General features: G+C 48.8%; 1 protein-coding gene across 4 annotated transcripts; it reads left to right on the forward strand.

Annotated features, from left to right (window-relative positions):
- Nucleotides 1-5: 5 nt before the first annotated feature.
- Nucleotides 6-16842, forward strand: Rab36 (RAB36, member RAS oncogene family). 4 transcript variants are annotated; one of them, XM_004843531.4, is made up of 11 exons: nt 6-191; nt 1644-1724; nt 3935-4026; nt 6624-6689; nt 7564-7665; nt 9454-9518; nt 11172-11223; nt 12034-12115; nt 12499-12589; nt 14052-14171; nt 14639-16842. In XM_004843531.4, exons 2-11 carry the CDS (start codon nt 1656-1658, stop codon nt 14701-14703), a joined length of 804 nt encoding a protein of 267 aa, XP_004843588.1. In that variant the 5' UTR covers nt 6-191; nt 1644-1655; the 3' UTR covers nt 14704-16842. The 4 variants fall into 4 exon arrangements, with proteins under 4 accessions (XP_004843588.1, XP_004843589.1, XP_004843592.2 ...); XM_004843532.4 differs by having other exon boundaries at nt 14052-14149; XM_013071688.3 differs by having other exon boundaries at nt 54-187.
- The last annotated feature ends 6368 nt before the right edge of the window (nt 16843-23210 follow it).

Raw genomic sequence — 23210 nt, forward strand, 5'->3', positions numbered from 1 at the left:
GACGCTCTCGTTGCTATGGTGATCGTCTGTGCCGATCTCTTTCCAAAGTCAGTCCCGCCCACATCCCACCCCCAGCGTCCAGGATTCGTCGAACGCCCGCGGATCCCGCGTGGCCCGCGTTGCCGTGGTGATCCCGCGCCGCCCTACAGTACTAGGCCTCGCGGAGCCCGGAGCCTTTGCAGGCGTGGTAGGTGAGTCCACTCGCCTTCTCTGTCCCACCCTTGGCCCACCCCTGTGCAGACACAATCCAGAGGTTGTGGTCTCCAGAGCGCCCTGTTCCCCGCCCAGCTACTAACCCCAGGACCTGAATATGGCCTACAGCCCCCGGTTTCCTCATTTCTTGAGCAGCCACCATGTCAGGCTTGTGCTGGTCCGGGAAGATAGTCATGTCAGATGGGAGAGGACAACAATTGACCTTGGTCCGGGCCATAGTAGGGGGAGAGGGAGCCGGGCATGAAAAGAATATGGAGGGACGTTGCATAACCTTGAAGGGCCAGGCCGGGTGAAAACAACGGAAAAAGCCTGAAACCTAAACCCCCAGGCCACTCAAAGCCGTCATCCTTTAGAAAGGAGGAGTCATACTCTGGTTTCTCTTCAGATCGTATAAATCTTTCGCCTTTTACTAGAAAGTAGAAGTAAGGGACTTCTTCTGACTCTACTTCTACTACCTGAATGGTGATCCAAAGCCTGGTTTGGGGCCAGATCACACCCCTGGGAGTAAAGCTCTCGGAGAGGGAGTCCCTCCTGCTTAGATGTTTGTTTGGGAGAGAACCAGGTCCCAGACTCCCAGGAAGGGTGGAGCAACACACACACACACACACACACACACACACACACACACACACACACACACACATGCCACCTGCAGATTGAAAGAGATGGCCTTCTTGTCTCCAGATGACCTCTCCTGGATGTTCCTGATAAAGAGGGAGGCTTTCAGATCTAATTTTAAAGCTAATGAAAAGTTAGGCAGAAACTTATAGCTGCATCTTTGGAGATTTGCACCACTAATTCTTTTTTTTTTTCTTTTGGTACCAGGGATCAAACTTGGGTCCTTGCGCTGGTGAGGCAGGTGGGGGAACCACTGAGCTAAATCCCTGGCCCAGCACCACTAATTCTTGTCAAAAGTTAAAATAGCAATTACGTTCAAAAAGCTTTATTTGTGGTTCTAGAATCAGGCAACACATAATTCTGTTAGATATACTGAGTATTCTAATGAGCTGAGCAAAGGAGGTTGGTTTTATAAACAGAAAAAGACTAAGGAAGGCAGAAACAGAATGAACAGCAAATTGGTTGTTTCAAAGTTACTTTTTAGATTTAAAACAGAGGAGACTTGGGCCAAGCTGGAGGCCTTGAGTTTGATTCCCGGTACCTAAATAAATAAATAAAACAAAGGATACTTCTTCACCATGCTGGCCCAGGTAAATTGGGTCCCTTTTGATTGATTGCTGTGAACCTCTTGGTTTGTTTTTTTTTTTCTCAAACTGGCCCAGTTCAGAGTCCAGTTTGATCATGTGACACGTAGCCTGAGTGATTCCATCTGGCTTGATCTGCCTGTTGGGACCTAATGCAGTAGGCTAATTCAAAACAATGACACCTACAAATTGCATTTAACATTCTCTTTCCCCTCACTGGGTCCACAGGACTCTGGAAGAATGAAATCCTCCCTGACACCTTTGGGGCCTCCTGTGAGCCGAGACCGCATCATTGACACCCTTCCTAAGGTAGAGTTGTTAGATGACCCCTTTTTATTTGTACTGTTCTCCTGATCTTGAGATCATATCCAGCTTTCCTAGCTTACCCTCACCCCCAGAAATAAAGCCATTGAATCAGGAAGTCTGTCTTCTTCAGAAGCTAAAAGACTCAGTCTTGACTTGTCCAAAATAGGCCAGTGGTGAGACAAGGTAGTAGTGTGGTATGGAGGTTATAAGCCAGATAGTCCTACATGTCAATCTTGATTCTGTCATTGTTTCTTTTTTCTTTTCTTTTCTTTTTTTTTTTTTTTTTTTTTTTTTTTTTTTGGTACTGAGGATCAAACTTAGGACCTTGTACTTGCCAGGCAGGTGTGACACCACTAAGCTACATCCTTGGCCCTCTGTCATTAAGTTTCATGACCAGTGACGAGTTACTCAGTCCAAAGCCACTATTACCTGAGGATATTGCCTCTAACATTGTCTGCCTAGCTGATTGGAAACAGGAGCTCCCTTGAAGTTGTATATAGTTACTGCTTTCATTATTATTACTGTTATCAAAATAGCACTCTAGGAGCTAAAGGTGTAACTCAGTAATAGAGCACTTGTGTAGCATGTGCCAGGCCCTGGGTTTGATCCCAAACACCACAAAAAAATTTAAAAATTAAACCTACAGCATTCCAACTTCTAGACCCCCAAATCCAGGGCTTTTTTCCATTGCCATTCTGCTAAAAGTTCACAGCTCTCTTCTGTCTTTATTAAAATCTAGTATTAAACGTAGCTGGGAATGCAAATCATTGACCTCTCTTGGGCAGTCGTGGAAGTGTATTTACCAACATTGCAAATGCTTTTCCCCCTGAGGCAGCCATTCCATTGCTAGAAATTTACTCTGAAGATACCGTGGCATGGATTGAGAATGTGCACAAGGCCAGGTATTACAGCATTTAGTAAGCGGAGGTCAGACATGTCAGTGTTCTCAGAGAAGAGGCCAGTTGAAGAGGTGATGCTACTTCCTGACATGGACATAAGGAAGAATGAGGTACCTCTTCAGGTGCCAATGAGGGCCAAAGTAAATTGTTAGGTAAAATGCAAGGAGTGGAGATATGTGTAGTCAAGTGTGTGTAGTACACTCTCATGCATATAAAAATGTTGATGAGCTGGGGGTATAGCTCAGTAGTAGAGCACATACTTAGCGTGCACAAGGGTGTGGGCTTGATCCTCAGAACTGAAAAAAAAGGAGAAGAAAAGAAATGTCTGTGTTGTTAATACATGTGTAAAATATTTCTGAAGGTTACATAAGACCCTGTTGTCAGTAGATGCCCATATTTGTCTTGGGGGTGGTGCGTAGGGAGACCTGTCCACCAAATGGTCTTTTGTGTCTTTTAGATTTTGTGTCCAGGCTGGTGAGGAGGAAGAAGGTAGCTGTAGGATCTGGATATTTTGGGTCTGCAGCCATTCCATCTGACTCCCCTGCCAAGTTCCTTCTCTACACACTCACAGGGAAGGTCTTAGTGCCTTGGACCTGTGAATAATTCCCCCACATTTTCCATTACAACACAGCTCAAGCCATTGCCTTTCCTGTGGAGCTTGACAGTGATAACAAGCATGGTAGAGACTGGTATTTTATGAGCTGAAAGGAAGGGAAGAACAATTGGCACAAAACAGTCCAGGTTTTATGGACAAAGGACTCCATTTATAGAGCAGGACAGTAAGGCTCAAAGAGATAGGGAGGATTGCCTGATGTCACCCAGGTGGGCTTTGTGGAGCTGGATTTGACCTGGCTGAGTCTGGCTTTAGAGCTGCCTACTCCAGGGAGGCAGCCTGGGGCATCCCCTCTTGTTTTCACGGAAGGTGGGGTTCTGTCCTTCCTGTCTGCAGCCGTCAGGGATCACAGACCACTGCTAGCCAAGTCCGTCCTCCACCTCAGGGCCACACCACTTCACACCTGAGGAATTCTCAGTCAGATCAGGCTGAGTCCACATAGTGCCTTCCAAGGCAAGTCCTTCCCTTTACTTTGTGTGCCTATTTCCCTGACTCTGAAATTAGTTCACACTACTTACTCTGCAGTCTCCAGTGTGACAGGGAACAGGCAAAGCTAATGAGGCTGACAGTTGGAGACTCAGGAGAGAGGAGAGGAGGGAAGACTGGGAAGTAGATCACCACCATGGTTTCTGGCTTAGGCGACAGGGCTGTAGCTTTGTGGGAGGATGTGCCTGTGTGTCTATTTGTCTGTCTCTTTGCAGTGGTACACACCTGATGCCTGTCTGCAGCTCAGGGAGCACTTCCATGGGCAGGTCAGCGCAGCTTACCAGCGCAGGAACACTGGGACTGTTGGGTAAGCCTGTGGGACCTGGGATGTGGGGGACAGATGGCCAGAAGGAATAAGCAAACGAATGTATGAATGAAAAATTAACAAATGAAACACACAGACTAGGCAGATGCACCCCAGTACTGGGGGTTTTGTCTGGCTCTGCTTGACACACTCTGCCATGTGAAAGAACTTCTTTTCTCAGAATGTCATACATGGGACTCTTCAGCCTGAGGTCTCAGGAAAGGTCTGTTTCCTCTGTCTGGAACATCTTTTTTATGTTCCTTCTTAGTGTCCCGGTGTATCAGGTCCTCTGAAAGCCTTCTCTAAAATATGCTGCCCCTGGCCCTAGCCTGAGATGAGCAAGTACCCTTCCTGTGTGCTCCTGAGCCCCAAAACTTACGTCACAGAATCACAGTTTTGCTGTCTGGATTCCTTGTCAGGGTCAGGGCTGTCTGTCCTGTTCCTGCCTCAGCAGCACCTGGCACCACTGGCACAGGGATTTTGCAATAATCCTTCTTTCTTTTGTGTGGTTTTTTTTTTTTTTTCAAACCAGGGATCGAATAGTCCTTTCTTTTAACAAACAGATAGAAGGGCTTGCTTTGTCCTTCATCCTGAAGAGCTCACAGTCTGTTCAGGAGCCCAGCTTGGAGTTTCCCAAGGCTGCACAAGGGAGGCAGAGCTCCACTCAGAATGGCCAAAGCAGTTCATGGGATAAGAGTAATAGCATCAGCTGGGGAGTATATTCCATATCAAGGGCTTCACATAGATTATCTCCCTTGTCTCTTACAATAGCACTGGAGGTAGGGAAACTGAGGCACCTAGGTGCCCACCGTAAGACCCGGGCAGTACCTTTACTCCTTTACCTGAGAAATAAAGTCAGGGCTAACCTGTTCCAGAAGGCGTGGGCAGCCTGGGAGCAGGGTACTCATAGCCACTATCTTCACATGTGTTGAGGTAAACTGTAGGCCAGGGCACCAGGCAATACAGAGGGGTCTGCTCGTAACTTGCAAGCAGAGGAAGTGCCTGTCAGATATTTGCCTGGGTTTGTTGCTTCATTGAGGTCCTTTGGGATGAGCTGCAGAAATTATTTTTTCCTGCCAGTACTAGGAATTGAACTCCAGAGAGTACTAAGCTACATTCCTAGTCATTTAAAAAAAAAAAAATTTGAGCTGGGGCTGGGATGTAGCTCAGTGGTGCTGTGCCTGCCAGGTGAGTACAAGGTCCTGAGTTCAATCTCCAGTACCAAAAAAAAAAAAAAAAAAAATCACCCAACCTGACCTTGAACTTGCAATCCTCCTGCCTCAGCCTCCTGAGTAGTTAGGATTACAAGCATGTGCCACCATGCTCCAGTTTGTACAGAATCTTAAAATGTTATCAGCAATCCCAGAAATTCTGGGCTCCAAAGTGCAGGAGGCACATCCACAGAGTAAGGGTGGCAACTTCTCCCCATGAGCAGTGTCCCCAAGGAGCCCAAGAACCTCAGAGCTGATTTGGTTCAAGCCACACACCCAATATGCAGATCCTGTGTTCTAACAATGGCACACCTCTTGTCTAATCAGATCCTTAGAAACACTTCCAAGGGCCAGGTGACAGTGGGGTCCTGGTCAAGAAGTGCCTGCTTGCAAGGAGCCAAGCTCACATCCTGTAGGTGGACACCCCAGGGAGTGTGGAGAGGGATGCAGAGGCTGCCTGCCTACCCCTTGTGCGTGTGTCTACTGTACATGCTGCTCCTGGTTACTACAGCTCCACCTGTGCTCTTGCCTCTGCTTTCTTAGTCTATGACTCTGCCTCTCCTCGTGCTGATTTCGAATTCTTAAGACAGTGACTTTGGCCAAATGAGATCAGATGTATGGCCCCAGGGACAGAAAGTACCAGCAAAAAATGCAGGTTTTTCCCTCTGCCTTCTCAAGGCTGAGGAGGTGGGACAGAATGACTCAGTAGGGTCTTTTTTTGTTTTTTTAGTAGTAGTACATGTTTGTAGTACATAATGTTTACATTCCTTGTGGGGAGTGGATACATGTATATAATACATCTTTTTTTGTTGTTGTTGTTTTTGTTTTTTTGGTACCGGGGATCAAACTCGGGTCCTTGCATTTGCGCAGCAGGCAGCGAAACCACTGAGCTAAATCCCTGGCCCTTGATACATCTTAATTCCTTTGTTGCATTCCTTATCCCTCTCCTCCCTTCCCCTATGAAGAAGATCTGTCTCCCTACTTCCTATTATCTACCTTTTATTTTACTCTTTATTTTTACTTTGGGTTTCTCATGTAAGAGAAAGCATGTGATATTTAAGCTTGTGTGTCTGATTTATTTCACTCAACATTATAGACTTAAGGTATATCTGTTTTCCTATAAATAATTCAAGTTCATCTTTCTTTATGGCAGAGTAGTACCCTATTATATATAAATACCATATTTTCTTTATTCATTCACGTGTTCATGGCCGTATAGGCCACTTCTAAGATTTAGCTGTTATGAATTGTGCTGCTATAGCAAGGTCTGCCTTATATTCAGGATTGAAGGGTGGGTCACCACAGAGAGCTCAGGGAAGGAAAGGCCTGTGTGTGCTAAAAATCCTCTTGAAACCATGCTTGAGGGTAACACAGCCATATTTCTTCCAGGCTCAAGCTCTCCAAGGTGGTTGTCGTTGGCGATCTCTATGTAGGGAAGACCAGCCTCATCCACAGGTATGCCCTGCTAGCTTCCTTCCACCAGTCGGGTCAGCCATACCTCCCAGCACCAGCACCAGGCTCACACCTATTCCTGGGAGGCCCAGATAATATTGTCATAGTGGGAACCATGTGGATGCTGGGAACTAGGCCACTGCCTCAGCCTGGGGCAGGAAATCAGGGAGATGATGGGGTTGGCAGACAGTAGGGCATTCCAGGAGACTGGCACTCATCACACTGTCCCCCTGGGATCTTGGCTGGCCCCTCCACTGCCCTCCCTGGGAATAGACTCAGTTATTCTCACAGCGATGAGGGGTCCTGGAGAGGCAAATTTAACAGTGTTTGCTTTCCAGGCTGTCACTGCCCTGTTGCTATGGTTTAGATAGGTGTCCCCCAAAGTGCATGTGTTAAAGGTGTGGTCCCCAGCCATAGCACTATTGGGAGCTAGTAGAGCCTTTAAGCGGTAGGACCTAGTAAGAGGTCTTTGGGTCATTGGGAGCATGCCCTCAATGGGGACAGTGGGACTCTGGCCCCTTCCTTTTCCTCCTTTTTGCTTCATGGTCACAAGGTGAGAGGTTTTATTCAGCTACATGCCACCATTGTGATGGGCTGCCTCACCACGGGCCTAAAGCAATGTGGCTAATCAGTCATGGACTGAAATCTCTAAAACTGTGAGCCCACAAAAGCTTTTCTCTTTATAAGTTGTCTCTGGTGTTTGTTACAGTGACAGACCACTAACTAACACACCTGTCTACCCATGCCCTCTGTGAACCATCCTTCCTTCTCAATTCTCTATCAGTGGACTTTATTTCCCTTCCCACTTTAACTGTGGTGCAAACCTTCCATGAGAAAACCTTCCATGGCACCTCTCTGATGATATCAACTCCCACAGGTTTTGCAAGAATGTTTTTGATCGGGACTATAAGGCCACTATTGGGGTGGACTTTGAAATCGAGCGCTTTGAGATTGCTGGAATTCCCTACAGCCTCCAGATGTAAGTTCCAATTGTGTGATGCCAATTCCTGTATGGTTTGAGGGTGGGCTTCCTGGAGATCCTGGGAAAGGTCCTGAAAAGCCCTTCATCCCCTCTGCCTCATGGTGCTCAGCAGGGACCTGTCTAGACAAGCAGAGCCTGGTATGATTGTGAGAAACTAGGCTTCATGGCTCCCAAATTTCCTGGATCCTCCTTGGTCCTGACAGAGCAGGGGAAGGTCTTCACAGCCTAACCTATCCACCCACCCCTGATGGCCTCCCCACCTGGACCTCCTTTGATCCTGCAGGAGGCAGGTGGACTTTGCAAGTTGTTAGCTCTGAGCCTCTGTTCCCAGCTGTGAAGTGCGATTGGATTAGTCCCTGTGTGCTAGGCGTGGGTGAGGCGGGTTTTGGCAGAGACCGTGCTGTCCGCCTCCCTTCCTTAGGCCTGATGTGTTCATCTTCCCCCTCGAACCATTTCCCTCAGCAGGGAAGTAACTCCCACTCCCCCTGCTGTTCTTTCCTTCCACTTCTGTCTTCTGGTTCTCTTTCCTTTCTTCCTCACTGGATTCATTCTTCAATAGTTCATGCTCTGCTTAGGCTGATTCTGCAGTGCACTTCTGGAGCCAGGTGATACCACATCTTTTCCAAGAGTGAGTATAGGGTCAGTCCTGAGCAAAGGAGGCTATGAAAATTCGAAGATATGGGACTAAGGGATCTGGAACACTGAGAAAGAAAAGAGTCAAGGGAATGGTCCAGGTGGAACCATCTAGGCAGGGGCTAATGGCTGGGCTCTCACTGTGGCTGCAGGCTGTGTCTGATTAGAGAGACCAGGACAAAACAGGGACACTGTTCTGCCTCAGTTTCTCCATGTCTTACGCTGAAGTCATTGCTATCCACCCAGCTGGCCCCATTTCCAGGCCCATCCCCAGCTCTCCACCGAGAGTATTCTTTTGAGAAGAAAGGAAATATGAGTGAATTAGTGAAGAGACATAACCAAAAAGTCTGCATCATGCCAGATGACTTGAAAAAAATCTCAGACCATTGATGTCATATTCATGGTTTGTCTCCTGTTCAGTTTACTGAGAAAGTTGACCTGTTGACTTTAAGGATGGATTGGGAATAGGATTTAAGGCTCATCACTACGTATTGACCACCTGCCTTGTTATAAACCAGAGCAAATAAATCTCAGCATGTGCGCCATCCCATTTTCTATACTGTGACTGTGGCAAACAGCATTAATCTATTGTTGCATTCTTTTCCGTGGAGCCAGGGCTCAGCTTCTAAGTCCTTCTTGATATGTTTGCTTGAGAGCTAACTAATCAGAGTCACCCAGGGAATACAAATTATGTCCTTGTGAGGCATCCCCACCCTTCACCCAGGAAGCTACAGTGCAGAAGGGGAAGCAATGTCCCAATCATACATGACCAAGTGGTAGAGCCACAGGCTAGAGCCTAGCACCATTCACAGGGAGCAAGCCACACTGTAGAGCATATGCTCCTTTTTAATGTCATAGTTAGAAGGGACTGAGCTACAACTCCATTCATCTGGCAGTAGAACTCCCATGCCCCCTACCCCGTAGGCACTGTGAATCCAGGAAGACAATTCCCCCTGGGGCTCCCCAGAGGGATCACCAGGAGGTGGATGCAGGATAGCTGGCTCATACAAGCACTTCCTGAAGCCCACACAGCTGGCACAGCTGGTGCCTGTCCTCACGTCTCCCTCCCGTGGTCTACTAGCCTATTGACTCAGAATACTATGATTCTTAACCTACCACCACTGTTTTCCTTTCTTCCTCTTCATGGCTCAGCTGGGACACAGCCGGTCAGGAGAAGTTCAAGTGTATCGCATCTGCCTATTACCGGGGTGCTCAGGGTAAGCAACTGTGTGACAGTGGGATGTGCAGCAGGAGCCTCCCCACTGGGCTCAACAGCAGGAAGCCCAGGTCCTCTACACAGGCACCAGTTTTCTGTCCTCCAAGAACCACTGAGAAATCACCCTATCCAGGCTTTGGGAATGGAAAAGCTGCCTCCAAGCTGGGGCCTTGGCTGGCTTTGACAAGCCTTTAGGGAGGCTTTAGGGAGCCTGTGGTGGTGGGTTCTAGCTGTATGTCTCAGCCCCAGCTTTCATATTAGAAAGATTCTGGAAGAAGGATGTATTTGACCAGGGATTCTGGGAAAGAAAGACAGCATCACATTCCAAGAGGAGATGGGCAGTGGCTTGTCCTATCTTAGGAGGAAGAAGCTAAGCCAGAAAGGAGGAATGAAAGGTGGACCCTGGCAGGACTGGCAGGTCCCAGGTAGGGGTCAACAGGGCTCAGTGCCTACCACCAGGGTGGCCAAGTACAGCCTAGGTTCTGGGCAGGGCTCACAGCAGAGATGGCAGCATAAGCTCACCACACTGACCCCAGCCTCCCAGGAGGAAGACAGAAATGGATTTCAGTGGGATGTGAGAGAACTATCAAAAGGATCCAAAACGAGACTCAAGGCACAATTATGTCTACTAAGTAGTGGTATAAGAATCACAGCAGCTTCATCAGATTTGAAAGGAACAAAAATAGGTAATAAACCATGAGTACCTCAGCTGAGGATTGGAACTTCAGCTCAGCCACGTCCACTGTGGCCTCCTTCAGCTTTTGCTTCTTCAGGCCTCTCTCTTCCCACGGAAATTCTGCCTCCCCAGGGTGAGAGCTGTAAGGTGCCTGGCACACCTCTACAAATAGCAGCCAGACTACCATCATCCATATCCTTTCCTCTGTTCCCCTCTGTCCCGAGAGCATCGGGGCTGTCCTGCAGTCATTAGCCACAGGGTGGAGGAAGCTACTGTTCAGCCTGCTCACACCCCCAGTCATCAGTAGAGAGCAAACCTTTTGCCTGGACACCATGGCTACAAGGCAGGGCCAGTGACAAGAGGAGCTTGTTTCTGAATAAATAGATAGATACATAGATACATAGATACATAGATAGATAGACAGACAGACTGGGGATGTAGCTCAGTGTGAAGGCCCTGGGTTCAATCCCCAGTACCTCAAAAATTAATTAGTTAATTAATCAATTTTAAGAGTCTGCCCTGGGTCAGGCATTGGACCAAAACCTTTTCAAAACAGCTCCCTTAAAAAAGCAAACAAAAAAACCTAGCTTCCTTTATCTTCACAGCGACCTGAAGAGCTAGACATATCATTCTCATCATTTTACAGATGGGCAAACTGAGGCTCTCAGCAGTTAAGGCCTTCACCCAAGCTCCCTTTGCTGAAAGTGGCAAAGGATCTCAGATGCGGAAGTCCACATACATGTTCCACACTTGCCTCATCTGTCCTCCCTAGACTCTACTCAGTCTGGGCTGCTAGGTACAGATGGGAGGATGGCAGTGGGAGGATTCCTCTCCAGAGCTTCAACTTTGGGGTCCAGAGTTGAGTGCCAGGGACCACACAGAAGTTCCTCGAGATCTGGAGAGCTGCCTGAGGGAGAAGTCCCCTTTGTCACACTGTTGCCCTCAAATGTCGCTGTTTGCTTTCCCCTGTGTGTCTAGTGATCATCACAGCCTTTGACCTCACTGATGTGCAAACCCTGGAGCATACCAGGTAAGTAATCCCTGACTCTGTGACCCCTTTGGGGCACCTGGGTTCAGGAAGCTGCCTGAAAAAGCTCTGCAGACCCAGACCACTGGGCTGGTCCCCTTATGGTGAATTTGGGCTCACGTGTTAAGACCAATTGCCCATAAACTATTTATTGTCCCATTGCCTCCTTATGCCTCAAGGGGGCATTTGCACCAGGATAGTGCTCTGGAAGACCTGTGCTTGTTTTGATATCCTGATGTCACCACCTTGGAAGTCCTCCTAATTTTTGAAAGACCCCAGATGTTCCCTTTGCCCTGGGCTCTGATAATTTTATAGCCTGTCCTGTCTGAAGGTACATGACTTTGGCCCTTGCTGTCTTGGGCAGAGATGTGAACAGTGTGACCAATTCCAAGAGGCCATCCTGCTCCTGCCAGAAATCTAATGGACCAAAGGCCCCCTCACCCCCTCACCCTACATTTCTTTGGGGCATTCACATCCAGTTGTCTCCAAACCCTGTGAGGGATGCATGAGTATCATTCAAGGTGATAAAGTACAAGAGTCACCCAAAGGCTTGAAGGATGAGGATGGATCTTCATTATCTGACCAATGCTTTTGTATTCCCAGCCCCTTTCAGACCCCACTGAGGCCATTCTGGCCATAGGACCAGCATCCCACTTAGCCAGTATGGGCCAGGGCGCTCCCTGTGCCTCCCAGCTCAGTGCTTTCAGCCCTGGGAAGGACTTGAGCCTCTAACCCATCCCCTGGGCTTTCTTACACCCGCTAGGTGGGTGGGTACAGATGTCCCTCAGGCTGTCTCCCCTCTGTGTATTACAGGCAGTGGCTGGAGGATGCACTAAGGGAGAATGAGATGGGATCCTGCTTTATCTTCCTCGTGGGAACCAAAAAGGACCTTCTGGTGAGCAGGACAAGGCTGGAAACCTGGGCGCCTCTTGGGAAAATGCACATGCTTGCAGCCCGAGTATGAAGAGCAGTATGTGGCACTGACATGCCTGGTTTTAGCATTCAAAGACCGAAGGCCTTGGAGCTGCAAGTCAGGGGAACTCAGGTTCCCTGTGCTGTCTCCTAAGAGCAGGACTGCTGACACTCAAGATTTGCTTGTGGACCACTGACATGTCACCCCTAGGCAGGCAGCATCCCTGCACTGGCACCACCTTGCCTGCCCCAGGGGGGAAATGGGAATGCGGCGGGAGGTACCTCAGTGAGAAGGAGGCAGCTACGACCCTAGGGGCCACCTGTAGGAGGGCTGGGCCCTGGGTCAGCAAGGGCTGCTTCTCCCAGTCAGGGGCAGCATGTGAGCAGGCTGAAGCAGAGGCTGTGCACCTGGCCAATGAGATGCAGGCTGAGTACTGGTCGGTGTCAGCCAAGACAGGTGAGTCTTGGGGCAAGGGCTTACCAAGGTGGGGGGCATAGGCTGTTGCATGGAGCCCAATGTGCTGTGGAGCTTCTTGTGTTTCCTTCTGGGTGCTGGTTCACAATTCAGCTGTGCTGGTGACTGGCAGCACTGTTGTTTTACAGTGGTCTCCTCTTCTCTAGGACACTGGGAGCCTGTCCCATGGATGAGAGGAACACTGACCACTGGCCCTTGCCAGCCCTAGGCAAGATGTCCAGCAGGTCCAAGCCTTAGTCTTCTCCTCTGGGAAGCAGGGTGATATCTATCCATCTCTGTCTCTACCTCTGCCTCTCCCCCCAGCCTATTTGATTTGGAAGCAGAGCCTTGCTGGGTTGTCCAGACTGACCTTGAATTTGCAATTCTCCTGCCTCAGCCTCCCAAGTAACCAGGATTAACAGGCGTGTGCCACTGCACCCAGTTTATTTTTAATAAAATATTTTTATATTACAAAAGCTGTATGTATTTACTGAGGAAAAGGTAGAAAGTGCAGAAAAGCAAAGAGCAGAATTTGTATTCACAGGTTGTACGGGAGATTAAATGAAAGAACACTTAAGATGTGTTATGTACATGTACCAACTCCCCACAATGAATGCAATCATTATGTACTGTAAACGTGTACTAATAAAAATAAATATTTTTATTGTAATAAAAATACAATTTCATGTGTAAGAAAATAGAAATTAAAATACAAATAATTAAAATTTAATAAAAATTGTAAAATAAATAAATAATAAATGAAAAAATGTGCAGTCCCTGGCACATGGTAGGTCCCAGAGGTCCAGCGCCCTGGCCCAGGGCAAGCAGGCATGGCAGGCATTTGGCTAGGGACTGAGAGCTGAGGTTAGAAGTGCCTCCTACCCCCACCACAAACACCTGGCAGTTCCTCTGTCTGCTGCTCTCTGCTGCTCCTTCCCTCCCTTCTGCCCTGTGAGGACCCATCCACCTTTATCAGAGTAACAGGGAGTTCACTAATAACTCAGTGTAGGCCAAGTAGGACCACCCTATGTAGCTGGGTGTGGGAACCTGGCCTCCTCCTCCCTGATAGCTGGAGGAAGATGCTCAGACTCCATATAAGGTCCAAGTGTACAAAGAAAGTTACAGGAAAGCAGGCACATGTCTGTCCTGAGCTCTGCCTGTCCCAGCACCTGGCCCATAGTAGCCAAGAAACAAAGGCTCAGAGGTCTGAGGGGAGTGGCTAAGGCAGCCAGACAGAGTGGGAATGGGGCTGAGGCCAGGTGGGAAGCCAGGCTTTGAAAGGTCCTACCCCCAGCACTGCACTGCTCCTGTGGGTGGGTAAGGCTGCACCCTCACATGTCGGCGTTACTCTCAAAGATGCTCTAGAAGGAGCCACACTCCAGCCTGAGGGTGGGCTGCCCTGGTTCTGGCACCTAAATGTGTCTAGAGGTGCAGCTGGGGTCACAGCTATCTTGTGGGTCCCCAGGAGAGAATGTGAAGGCATTCTTCAGCCGTGTTGCTGCCCTGGCGTTTGAGCAGTCAGTACTGCAGGACCTGGAGAAGAGGAACAGCACCCAGCCCCAGGTCGGCGATGGAGACCTTATCCGTGCGTACAGGCATGGCTGCATGGGCTGGGGAAAGACTGGAGACCAGAATCCACATCTTCCATCCTCCTGTCACCCCAGACCCTGCCATTTCTTTAACTTGTTGCCCTCTTTGGATCCTCTTCTGTGGGTTGTACAGGTCTGTACCCTCCCTGACTCCACCTGCCAGCTCAGACACCTTCCTTGGCCCTCCCTGTCCTCCATACAGCCGCCTTGTGGGCCAGGCTGATCATCCCAGGCTCCACAGAAAGACCTGGCTCTGCCTCTGCTAGCCTGGGCTTTTGTCCACAATGTTCTACCATGCAGAATATCCTCTGGGTCTCTCATCCTGTGCCAGGTTATCTAGGCCTATCATATGATAGGCCTGGGAGCTCAAGCTTAGGGCTGTGCCTGTCAGGATAGGGATGGCCCCTGACCAGTGACAGCTTCAGGATGCTTAACTGATGCCACCTTATTTTTCTCTTTACAGGAATGGAGGGAAATTCATCCGAGACCCAGGAAAGCAAGAGGCCTTTTAGCCTAGGCTGCTGTTAGCTGGACTGGCACCAGAGGTCCCCCACTTCCTGTACATGCATGGGCATAGGCTTCTGTGACTATGGAGGGGTAACATGGAGCCTGTCTCCCTCAAGATCTGGAGGGCCTGTGTACCCAGGGCTCAGCTACTTTTCTTTAGCAGTAAGATAACTGGATGCTGATGCACCTTACATTGCCTGCTCAGGGATCCATACAGCCTGCTAGTGGGGACACCGAAGTGATCTGAAAGGCCAGTCCCTTCTGCACTCATCATTCAGTCACCCATGGCTTTGAAAGGCCTCAGGACACTTCTGCAGTGGCCCACATCCCTCACCATGGCACTGTTTCCCAGCAATCCTGGATGTGGCTTCAGAATCCTTCTCATCACAATGTTTCAGGCAACCAGGACCTGTCAAAGTTGGCCTGTGAGGGAAAGCCCATCTGCTGTCCCACCTGGAAATTTTCTGTTATCAACAGGACATGCAGTTCTGGGCCTCAGAGCTTGAGGCCTCCTGTCCACTTCCCCTCTGCCACAGACTTCCAGGTTCCCTGGGCAGCCCTGCATCTTCCAAGGGCAAAGGACAAGAAGTTCTCTTGGTCCCCTTCTGACCAGGCGACCCTCTCTCGCATCTCTGAGCTCCGCATAGCCTTGCGCTCAAGGTTGGAGGGTAAGGAAGGGCTGAACCAGTCACTTGTGCCTCTGACCCATCTGGAGGATAAATTTTCCTGGCCATGCTGTGAGATGAAGATTGCATGGCCACCCCTTGGATGAATCATTGTACACCCCCTTACCTTGGCACTGCCCTACTGTGACCCATGCCAGTGTGTACTATTGCCTCTCCAGTCTTCTCTCCCACTGGCTTGCATATTTCTTAGGACTTGTGTAATGGTGTCCACACACCTCTGCAGGACTTTGGAAACCCTTCAGAGTCTAGCATGTTCCTGACTCCACCATTCCTCCTGCACAGCCAGTGCAGGCAGGGATATCCTCCCTACCTAGCTCTCTGCCCAGAGGGTCTGCCCTCCTTTCTGCCCCTTGTGTTGCTCCTCCAGGAGGTCCTCCCTGACCCCTCATCACTGCTATTCGCTGCCCCCTGCTGCTGTGGCCATGAGTCTCTGCCCTGTCATCCCCACCCTCTTCCCATAGGTAGGTGGGTACATCCAGCATCCTTGTTTCTCAGGGATGGTGAGCATTTTTCAGGCAGCCTATGCCAGTCAGCACCCTCTCCTAATGCCTAGCACACCAGTTGTGCACCATGAATGTTCACTGAATCATAGCAACTGCCAAGTATCAGACAAGAACACCGGCATGTTCTTCTGTTAATTATTCCTTTGCTGTATTTTTAGCTCATATATATCACTTCTTTACATAAATTGCTTTTAAAGGAATTGTGTACTTAGTGTAAAACAAGAGTACAAAGTATATAAAATACAGATTAGAAATACCACCTCTGGTTGGTCACATGCCAAACATAAACGTGATCAATAGTTGGTACAGTTCCTTCTGGGATATGTTTACCTGTGTGCAAACCACATTTGTTTTGTTTTGTTTTTCGGTACCAGGGATTGAACTCAGGACCTTGCACTTGCAAGGCAGGTGCAGTGCCACTGAGCTAAATCCCTGGCCCTACATTTGTTAGCTTATTTCCCCAGAGTGACTTTGTGTTGTACATGCTGCCTAACAGGCTACCTTCCCCATGGACCACCTGGGCTTCCTTACTGCAGATGCACACAGCCTCCTCATTCCTTCAGCAGCCACTCAGCTTTCTTTAGTGTAGACAATTTCACCTAACTGGCCCCATATACAGGTCACTTAGTTTGTGTTCAGCAGTTAGCTTTTACTGATGGTGCTGCAATAGCCATCTTTGTAATGATAGTGTACACTCAGGATTCCCACAGGAGGTCCTCCTGGCCTGGTCCACTATGGGGGAGGGAGCACACTGGGGGTGCATTAGGGAGGACCAAGTTTGTCGGGTGCAAACAGAATGGAAATGACCAGCCAAGATGGCCTGGCTCCCTCCCCTTCCCCACTCCCCAGGATAGTGGTGGTAGAGGGGAATATGCTGTCCTGCTGTTACCAGCTCCTAAGCTGGACACCCAGTGTTTCATGTACACCTGAACTTCTGTAAATGGTACTTTATTAAACTCTCATATTCCCCACTGTGGTATGCCAGCCAGTTCCTGCAGCCCCTGTCTGACAGTAATGATATCTTCAATTTCAATATTTGACCCAGAAGGATGGGAGACTATGTGCATCAGGGAAAAGCAAGGGACTCGTTTCCCAGACAGTTAACAGTGTTGTCTTGGTGTATTTGTGCTGCTACAACTGAGACCCACAGACCAGATAAATTATAAACAGAAGTTTATTTAGCTCATGGTTCTGGTGGCTGAGAAGTCAAAGAAGATGGTATCATTTGGCAAGGGCCTTCATGCCACATCATATCATAGCAGATGCACCAGAGTAAGGTCAAGAGGGGACTTGAACTCAATCTTTTTAACAAACCAGTCTTGTGATAAATTACATTAACGTATTTGTGAAGTCTAAACACCTCTTAGTAGACTACACTTCCCAACATTTGCATTGGGGATTAAATTTCAACATTGTGTTTTGGAGGGGGGCATTCAAACTATATCAAATAAGGGTGCATAGTTCAGTGGCAGAATGCTTGTCTAGCATATGTGAGGCCCTGGGTTTGATCCCCAGCACTGAAGAAAAAAAACCCAAAACACAGCAAGCATCATCTCAGAATCACTTCAGTGTAGTTCCTACCCTTTTCCTTTGATACAAAGACATTCTCTTCAAGCATCTCAACATTCCACAGCAGATTTCTGGGGAAGAGAACCTGTAAGTCTTGTCCTGAAGGTCCAAGCGAAGCAGCCCCTGGTACCAAGGTACAGTAAGTAACCACATCCAAGTTCTTCAGAAGCATCTTTTCCCTCTTCCCTGGTTCCCTTAGCTCCTTTGCTCATCACCTATCTGTCCATCCACCTATTTGTCTTACAGATGAAGAAACCAAGAGCTGAAAAGATAAGATAGGTCTGACACCTCTCACATTCTTGGTCCCTCCTCTGCCTCTGCCCCACCTAAGCTTCAGATCACACTCTAGGTGGCATTACCCTTGGGACTCTGTGACCCTTACATGTGTGCCCCAATCAGGTGTTTCCATCCAGGGCCATCCAAGATTGCCACTAGAACAGGGATTACTAGCCTCAGTACAGTACTGCTAAATAAATAAAATTTAAAAATAAAAATAAAATGGACCAGGATGTACTTGCACTGGCTCAACCACACCTAGCTGTCTTCAGGGTCCACCAGCCAACGATGCCTTCCCCTATCACAGCCTGCTCCCTGTTTCCCTTTGGTGTCAGGCTGTCCCCCAGCCCTGCAGACTCTACAGTGACCAGAGAAGGGTCCTCACTCTCGGCCTCTTTGAGTCTTGTGTCTGGGGTGCCTGCCTGCTCTGTCCTCCCCAGCTCAGCTTCGGGCCTCTGGAGTGAAGGGAAGGCCACTGGGATCATTCCAGCTCATACTTTAGCCTGGGGGATGGGTGAGATCCGCTCCCAGATGAACCTCACTCTACAGAGAGGCCCAGGGTGGCTTTACCAGGAGACCTGAGATAACCAATCATCTAGGTTATAGAGGTGTATTGGTTAAATTATAGAAGTGTATTGAGTTAATATAGAGGTGTATTGGTTAAATTCACATGGTCACCATTCACTCACTAATTCTCCCTCATTCGTGTCTTCTTAGAGCCCCCCAGGGTGGTCTCTGCATTTTTTCATTTATTCCTCCCACAGCCTGCACCGCGGGTGCCACATTTCACAGGTGAGCTGAGGGTCAGGGAGGGACATGACCTCTGGGCCACACAGGTGCAAGGTGGGATAAGGAGGCAGCTCTGGCCAATGCTCATAGCGGTAACAGAGGTCCAGGGCATGGGAGGTCAGACTTTCAGAGGAAACACATAACTCTGAGAGGGGTCCCTCCTCTTCTGGCCAAGATGTGAGTATGGGTGGGCCCTGGGCCCCATCCAAGAAGCCCATGGCTTCAAGCAGTACCCTGAGATAGGACCCCCTTCTGGCAGCTCCCAGGCTCCTCTGCCATCTGCTGTGGTCTCCCCATATCACCTTCCATATGTCTGGCCTTCCCCTGAGGGAAGTTGATGGACAGATGGGAACTGTGACTGTCACACCACCTCCTTCCAGGCAACACAGATCCTTCCCAGCCTCCTCCCCCTCATCCAGATGCCTTCCCAGCATTCAGGGCCACCAGCCACCTGTCTGAGTCTGTGTCCCAGGCAGGTGCAGAGCTTCTGCCCCTGGCCAGGCCTTTCACTCAGCTTCCTCACCCCTAGTCTTCTAGAACATATGGTGGGTGGGCTGAGAGGCAAAGCAGGCCTCAGGCTCCTTCCCCTGCACTTGGAGGGAACCCCTTCCCTGAGGGTGCTGTGGGCCTCTCACCCCTGGAAGCTGGAGCCTGGATCATCTCACTGGCTATACCATTAGAAACAAGCTCATTGCATCTCGTCTCAGCTCCTCCTCTTGCTGCAAAGGCTGGAAATAGCACTCAGGAAGCTTGACGGGGATCATATTGGCTGCAGGGGCCTCATCAATAAATGATTCTGCAGAAGGTAGGTGGAGTCACAAATAGGAGCTTATAAGCCTCAGGCTCCAGGCTTGGGAGGAGGGACCCACAGCCCTGCTCATTCAGAACTGCTCATTTCTCACTGGCAAGGATGTCTTACAGATGTTCAGGGGTCAGCAGGCCTGGAGGAGTTGCCCTACCCAGGCATTGTCCAGTGCATTGCAAGTGGGCAGGGCTGGAGAACAGCTATATGGATGACCTGTTTTCTGATCTTTCCCCTGGCTCCCTGGACTGTCAGATGACAGATGATAAATGACAGGCGTTGGATTGGGAGGGGGTTCACATGCTCACATCTGCTTGAAGCATGCTTCCTCTAGCCTCCAGCTCAGAGGGAGATGAGGCTAGAGATAGGACAGGGAAGGAGAAAGAAAAGGCATTTTTCAGTCACCCTTAAGTAGGTCTTAGGGCAGAAAGACTTCCAACTTCCTAATGCTCATCTGATCATCTGCCTGATAGTACACTGGTCAAGAACACTGATTTGGGGGCCGGGGATTTAGCTCAATGGTTTCACCACCTGCCGTGCAAGCACAAAGACCCGACTTTGATCCCTGGTACCAAAAAAAAAAGAACACTGATTTGGGACATAGGCAGACTAGGGCTCTCATTTACTGCTGTGTGATGGGGTGATCGCCCCCTTACCTGAGCTCCTTACCTGATCCTCACTGGAATAATGGCTGTGAAGATGGAAAGAATTTATCTCTGTGAAGCCCCAGGCTGAGCACCTGTCAAAGGCTGGGTACATGGGAATCCTGAAGACTGTGAGATTCTCACTGTGCCCACTCACCTGGCACCTTTGGGTGAATTAGAAAAAAAACTCACCTGTGCAGTTCTTCAAAAAGTGAGAGATGGAACTGCCATATGGATCCAGAAATTCCACTCCTAGATATGCGTGCCCAAAAAAACTAAAAGTGGACTCAAACAAGTATATTGTCTTGTTTAGTCCATTTGGGCTGCTATAACAAAATACCATAGCCTGGCTGGCTTATAAACAACAAAAGTTTATTTCTTTTCTTTTCCTCTGCACCCTCCATCCCATACAGTAGAATTAAACCCAGGGCCTCATTCAACGAGGAGAAGAGTCTTCAGCCCTGTGGCTACAAACACCAGCTGTTCACTGATTACACTCCAATTTCTACCTGTGGTCTTGAATGTTCCTGCAGACTCACCCTCTGTCCACCTGACTCCTCCCTGTGGATGGGCCATGGGCTCCTGAAGCCTCACATGGGCAGCTCTGCTTGCTCGTGTCAGACAGCATTCCATTGTTAGCCCCATGGCTGGCCCTCCCTCATTCCCATCTGCAAGTCCTATGACTCTATTTCCAGAACGGTCCTGCAATCTAACTCTCTTAGTCACCTTACTGTTACCACAGTCCTGATCACCAACATCCCCCACCTGGCCAATTGCCATAGACCTGGACTGCTCACCCTGCTCCCACCTCCCACCTCCCCAACTCTCCACCCAACAGATTTGAGCAAGTCATACAGGGTGGTCTACTATGGCAGCCACTATAACCATTTCATTCTAAAGTCATTAAAGTTAAACTAAAAATTCAATTCTTTAGTAGAAAAAGCCACAATTAGTAATCATATGGGAAAGCTAATGGTTGCTGAATTGTTCATGAAGATTATAGAATATGCCCATTGTGAGTTCTATCGGACAGTCCAGGCTTAGAATCTTTTAAGAATCTTTTGCATTTAGAGTGAAACCTAAACTTCTTACAGGCTGGAAGGCCCTGTCTTATCTTACCTCTGAGCTCACCTCCTACAGCCCACACCAGCCTCACATTCTAACCTGGCTGTTCCTCAAACACACCAACAATATGAAGTCTCCTGGTCTTTGCCTATCTGTTTCTTTCACATAGCACCAGCCCACATGTCACCTGCTCAGGGAAGCCTTCCCCAGACCTCTGCCTCCTCCTGGATTCCCCGAGGACACATACATCTCTGCTCTGGCCCAACACTGGCTGCTTATCATTTACACACATGTGCATCTCTCCTTGGGCTGTGCTCTCCACTGACCATACTCATGCTGAGCACTTAGAGACACAGAGAAATAAAACAAATGGACTGCATCTTTGCAGAGTTTAGATCTAGCTAATGTCCCCACAGGCCATTTGGGACAGATACCAAATAAAGAGTTACAGGGTGTTAAGTATGTCTAGACCCCGCGTATCTCCTCCCTCCTTGCTCCCCCTTAGGAGGGATGGATGATAAAAAAGTTCTGCAAGGAAGGAAAGAAAACAAGCAAGTCAGCTAGCTAGGCAGGTCTGCAGAAAAAGACCAGAGGTGGGCCAGGGATTTAGCTCAGTGGTTCTAGCGCCTGCCTGCCTTGCAAGCGCAAGGTCCTGAGTTCAATCCCTGGTACCAAAAAAAAAAAGAAAGAAAGAAAAGAAAAAGAAAAGAAAAGAAAAAGACCAGAGGCCCAGGGTGGGAGCACTTTCAGGGAAGTCCCATGGATGGAGTGTCCTTGGGGCCAGAAGAGGACCAGTGGGAAAAAGCCACTATTTGAATACGTAGCTTGTGCCCAATAAACCATTCACTATGCCAAGAGAATGGAGCCTGAAAATCCAAACTACACAGCTCAGAGCTTATGAAATGAATTTGCTTGTGTATAAAATATTAAAAACCAGGCACTGGCTAAAGCCTTGGCTATTCACGAGGTGAAGCAGGAGGATCCTTTCAGGCGTTCAAAGGCAGCCTGGGCAACACAAGGAGACCCTGTCTCAAACTAAATAAATGAATAAATAAGATGGAGCTGAGCTGGGGCCTGAGAACCAGAGAAAGGGACATCTTATTGGTAAATGAAACCCACCCTCCACAAAAGTACTCCTTTCTTTCCCAGGCATTTAATGATCATATGAGCCCTGATGAGCTCTTAGAAACTGAGAGATGTGGGGCCAGGGATATAGCCCAGCAGTGCAGCACCTGCCTGGCAAGCTCGAGGTCCTGAGTTGAATCCCCAATACTAAAAACAAACAAACAAACAAATGAAAAACTAAGGAACCCAGTCAACAAAGGAACAAAAGCACTTTGTCCTTGGGGGATTCCTTTTGCTGATAGCTAGGGAAGGAGGCCTGGGTTATCATCTTGCCTGGCCCACTCATTAGGTGACTTGATCAGATCATTTGGAAAGGGCAGCTGATATTGATCATGGCCAGGATTAATTTTTTGTGTGTGGTTAGATCTTCAGCACTAACCATGGGCTTTACACATGGTAGGCAAGTGCTCTACCACTGAGTTACATCCCCAGCCCTGGTCAGGATTTATAATACCCACTTTAAAGGAGAGGCTGCTTAAGATGAGAACATTGTTCATTATTGCACTGCTGGAATCCCTGCCCTTCTCTGTCCCACCAGCCCCAAAGTCAGGTTACCTCATCGCAGTTTCATCCTCTGCAAATTGAGCCAGTTTATGAAATGAGGTCTGCTGGGAGAGGGAACATGCAGCGCAGGAGATCAGAGCGTCCTGCAGAGGGTGGCAGTGAGCTGTGCAAATGCCACAGAGTCTCCAAGCTGGTCTTCAAGGGTTCTTCAGCAGCGTCAACCTTAACAGGCAATCACAGATGGAAACCCACAGGCCAAACATTCAGATGTGTTTTGCTTAGACCATCCACGCACTTTACCCACCCATGTCGTGCTCACAACACTTTACAGATGAGGACAGAAGTGAGGCCTAGATAGGGGAAGAATTGACAAGGTCACACAGCACAAGTGTGCATGAGGGAGACCTGAATTGGAACCAGGCCAGCCTGGGTGCTAGCCCTGAGTTCGGCTGCTCCAGACTGAATGTCAGGGCATCCACTTTCAGTGGTACTGGAACTTGGGGCAAGGCATGATAACCCCTCATATTCACGTAGGAAAAACAGCTTCTGAAAGCAGATATTCTTG

The sequence above is a fragment of the Heterocephalus glaber genome, unplaced genomic scaffold, assembly GCF_053883595.1.
Source record: "Heterocephalus glaber isolate CG9 unplaced genomic scaffold, H.glaber_assembly_v1.0 deba00001687, whole genome shotgun sequence".
NCBI lineage: Eukaryota > Metazoa > Chordata > Mammalia > Rodentia > Bathyergidae > Heterocephalus > Heterocephalus glaber.

Excerpts from the sequence above, each read along its gene's own strand:
- Rab36 (XM_004843531.4), top strand. The coding sequence starts at position 1,656 with ATGAAATCCTCCCTGACACCTTTGGGGCCTCCTGTGAGCCGAGACCGC. Across the intron at positions 7,666-9,453 it reads ATTCCCTACAGCCTCCAGAT|CTGGGACACAGCCGGTCAGG; the intron begins GTAAGTTCCAAT and ends TTCATGGCTCAG. Across the intron at positions 14,172-14,638 it reads CGGCGATGGAGACCTTATCC|GAATGGAGGGAAATTCATCC; the intron begins GTGCGTACAGGC and ends TTCTCTTTACAG.